Source organism: Arachis ipaensis, chromosome B08 (genome assembly GCF_000816755.2).
Source record: "Arachis ipaensis cultivar K30076 chromosome B08, Araip1.1, whole genome shotgun sequence".
Classification (NCBI taxonomy): domain Eukaryota; kingdom Viridiplantae; phylum Streptophyta; class Magnoliopsida; order Fabales; family Fabaceae; genus Arachis; species Arachis ipaensis.
In genome coordinates this window covers 127,836,280-127,840,176 of record NC_029792.2, presented here as the reverse complement: position 1 = coordinate 127,840,176, position 3,897 = coordinate 127,836,280, and the positions used below count along the sequence as shown (strand labels likewise).

The 3,897-nt window shown below is 24.7% G+C and overlaps 1 protein-coding gene across 3 annotated transcripts in view; it reads left to right on the top strand.

The window, feature by feature from the left end:
* LOC107613271 (14-3-3-like protein B) overlaps positions 1-3,897 on the top strand; it is a 9,307-nt gene that overhangs the window by 2,204 nt on the left and 3,206 nt on the right. The window contains exon 4 of one of the 3 annotated variants that reach the window (XR_002353129.1): positions 73-175. The exons of 1 other annotated variant lie outside the window; for it this stretch is intronic. Coding sequence is in view for 1 of the 2 variants with exons in the window: in XM_021110150.1 (XP_020965809.1) it covers positions 73-111 (39 nt within the window). In the remaining variant the exon portion in view is untranslated. Of the gene's footprint in view, positions 1-72; positions 267-3,897 lie in introns of those variants that run through there. One more of the 3 variants, XM_021110150.1, reaches the window with a different exon arrangement.

Here is a 3,897-nt window from a genome sequence, read left to right as displayed (position 1 = left end):
CCAGTGTTTTTTGATATACTTGAAATTTTTTCAATTCTTTATGATATTTGATATATATTATATTTGGTGCAGGACAAGCTCTTATATAATATCAGTAGTGATGGGTTCTAGAACTTTATCATTAGCATGGTGATAGCATGGTGCTGGGTCCGGGGACCCATTAACAACATTCTAGGTAAGTACAAACAAAACTGTTATATATGGTAGCTAAAATATGGTTTTACATTTACAAGTAGATCTTTTTCAATTTGAAGTTGCATTTTCAGCAGTGATTGGATCCAGAATTTTATCATTAGCATGGTCGATAGTACAAATAGATTAGATTGGTGGCCTTATTGTTATGATCTTCGGTCTTCTCACTCTGTATATTTCACATTTTCTTGCTATCGTGCTGGGACTCATTAACAACATTTTTGGTAAGTACAAACAAAACTGATATATATAGTAGCTAAAATATGGTTTTACATTTATAAGTAGATCTTTTTCAATTTGTAGATGCATTTTGAGAAAATATAGATGATCTTATGTGTTTTTTTTTTGGTTATTTTTGTTAATTGCAATCACATATTCACAACATAATATTAAAAATGACACATGCAACTTAAAAATGTATATTTAATTCAGTATTTTCTTATGATAGATTTAATTATGTTGTACATGAATTAAAACAATGTCTATCTTGAAGACAATTACAAAGAGATATCAGGTGTTCTAAATTTGATGTTAGTATAAATTTTGCTGTGATTAGATAGTTTATTGGGAGCTACTTAGATAGAAATGTCAAAAATATTTTTTTTAAAGATATTTTTTAAAAATTAAAATTTAACACATATTATCAATTAAATTGTGTTATTTTTATTAAAATTAGACTAGACAAATCAGTTTAGCCAAAAAATTAATAAATTAATATTTTTTTTATAAAAAATAACTACAATATTCCTATTATAAAGACTAATTAAAATATCCCTATATATATATATATAAACTCTAAATTTTAACCCTATGACGACAGAGAAGAAAATGGCTATAATTTAGGATTCTCAAAATTAATATATATAAAAGAGTATTTTAGTCATTTTTTATAATAGGGGTATTGTAATCATTTTTTATAAAAAATAATATTAATTTAGACCGATTCAAAATTTGATTTACTATTTTTCGGTTAAGTTAATTTATTTAGCCTAATTTTAACAAAAAATAATACGATTTAATTGATTATATATGTTAAATTTTAATTATTAAAAAATATCTTAAAAAAAAGACGTGTTAGACGTCTTTATTGGAGTGGCTCCCTAGTTTATTTAATAATTAACAAGTCTAGTAATGTTTTGTTGTTGTAGGTGTATTTAACAAACTTCTATTTCCTTTAAAGAGATTGTTATAAAATTATTGGAAAAAATTGATAGATTCTTACGTAAAATAGAGTAATATTATTTACATATATAAAGTAAGTATTATGATTTCATATTTCATTATAAAATATTTAAAAAATAGAAAACTATAAATTTTTTTAAAAAATAAAAAACTTACTTATGATAGTAAGTATAATATATTGAAAATTAAATATTTCGATATGCTATATTTATTTTGAAGGAAAAAAAATTTTTATTTTTTCAGAATAATACAATATACAATTTTTTATGAATCTGCAATAGGATATACAATTGTGGCCGCCATTAGTACGATGTGAGTTCAGTTAACCCTTACATTTATATTTGAAATTGATTTCATTTGATCAATGTATATGTGTATGTATATATACATATATACAGTAATAGATTTTGAATGATAATTATATAAAAAAAAAAGTTCATTTTAATGACTTAATGTTGATATACTATAGTAATGAGTGTAAGGTATGAGTGGTAAGTTGAAGTAATTTGATTTTTTTTTTCTTAATAGATTTTTAATTTTTTATGGATAAAAATGGAAAAGTTGATGAGTTAAAAAAAAACTAATTTCTTATAATAGACTAATTCGCTAAACTAAAATCAATTAGGGATGGCAATACCAAATACCACCTGAACCCGTGGGTATCCATCCTGCTCTTATCTGTTCGGGGCGGGTAATTATTCGTCCCGCACTAGAGCGGGTTTAGGTAATACCCGCCCCGCTATATATATAATATATATAATTTTAATATATAATATATATAAAATAATTAGTAAATGATTAATAATATTGTATAAGAGTAAAGTATTATTTTTGTCCCCAACATTTGGAATAAATCCTATTTGTGTCCCTAACGTTTAAATCGTCCTATTTGTATCCCTAACGTTTGTAAAAGTGATTCAATGTTATCCTGCCGTCAATTACACATAATGAACGCTTTAGTTTGAGTTTTAAAAATCTCTTCTTAAAGTTAGAATACAAATGTCTGAGATAGAATCGATGATCCACTCCGAAAAATAACTCATCAAAAGTTGAAACTAATTCCTACAACATTTACATAATTCACTTTTCTAGAGACATAATTGAATCTAAACACAAATAGTAGGTATAATATTAAAATCGAACACATCCAAGTGAGACCTAATTGAGAATGAATGCATCCAAGTGAGAATAATCGAAAAATATAATCTGATTTGTTAGTATAATTGATAGTAGAATAACATTGAATCACTTTTATAAACGTTAGGGATACAAATAGGACAATTTAAACGTTAGTGACACAAATAGGACTTATCGCAAACGTTGGGGACAAAAACAATACTTTACTCTATTGTATAATATTTAAATTTTTTATTTTAATTTATGTTATGTATGTGATGATAATTATATAAATTTTGAAATTTAATTTTATTTATTGGATTTTAGTAATTATAGGGACAGGACAGGTACCCACAGGGTGGGTTAGGATTCAACGTTTTACGTTGTACAGCGGGGTCGGGTAGAGCAAAAATCCGCCCCATTGCCACCCCTAAAAATCGAGTCAGGTCAAATCTCAAAAATATCCGCAAAACATCATACTCTATTTAAATTAATTTAATTAATTTAAAATTTTAAATAAAAATAAAAATAAAATTATCATTTCTATCATTCTATGTACTCACATTTAGCAAGTTTTATAATTTTGTTGTCTCACAAAAGATTGATTAAAATTTATTAACTTTAGTTGGCAGGTCAATCACAAAAATAAATTGTATACATTTCTCTCATGAAAAAAAAATCCATGTCATATTTCTTCTGGCAACAGTTGCATAAAATATGGTTTGGAACAATTTAATTTGTATTTTCTCAAATTTCTAATTTTTATAAAATGGGATGGCTCTCAATACTTATTTTTAGTCATGTCTTTAACCTATTCCTTAATTGATCTAACTCTTGAAATTACTCAAATTTCAGTTATGTTTAATTTGTTTTCCTATTTGAATTTGCTTTATATAACTAACACACTCTCTATGCATATAATGATTTATGTGTTCAATAGAAAGTATCAGGTGTATCAAACAAATTTAAGTAGAAAAATAAATTAAACATAATCTAAAATTTGAGCAATTCCAAGAGCTAGACCAATTAAGAAATAAGTGAAAGACATGACTGAAGCAAGTATTGAGAGTCATTATATTTTATGAAAATTATAAATTTAAAAAAAATATAAGTTGGATTGTCCGAAATCATATTATGTAACGGTTGCCAAAATATGGTATAGATTTTTCCATGAGAGGAGTGTATACAATTTGTTTTTGTGATTGCCCTGCCAATTAAAATCCATAAATTTTAATCAATTTCAAATATAATTGTGTTTTTTTATAATTTCTAAAAAGTTATACTAAGATTCAATCAATTTTAATAACAAGACAATACATTAATTTTCTTTTAACTATATTATATTTATTTATTTCACTAATATTATCTAAGAGTTTAATTTTTATTTACATTAGTATAAATGAGAAT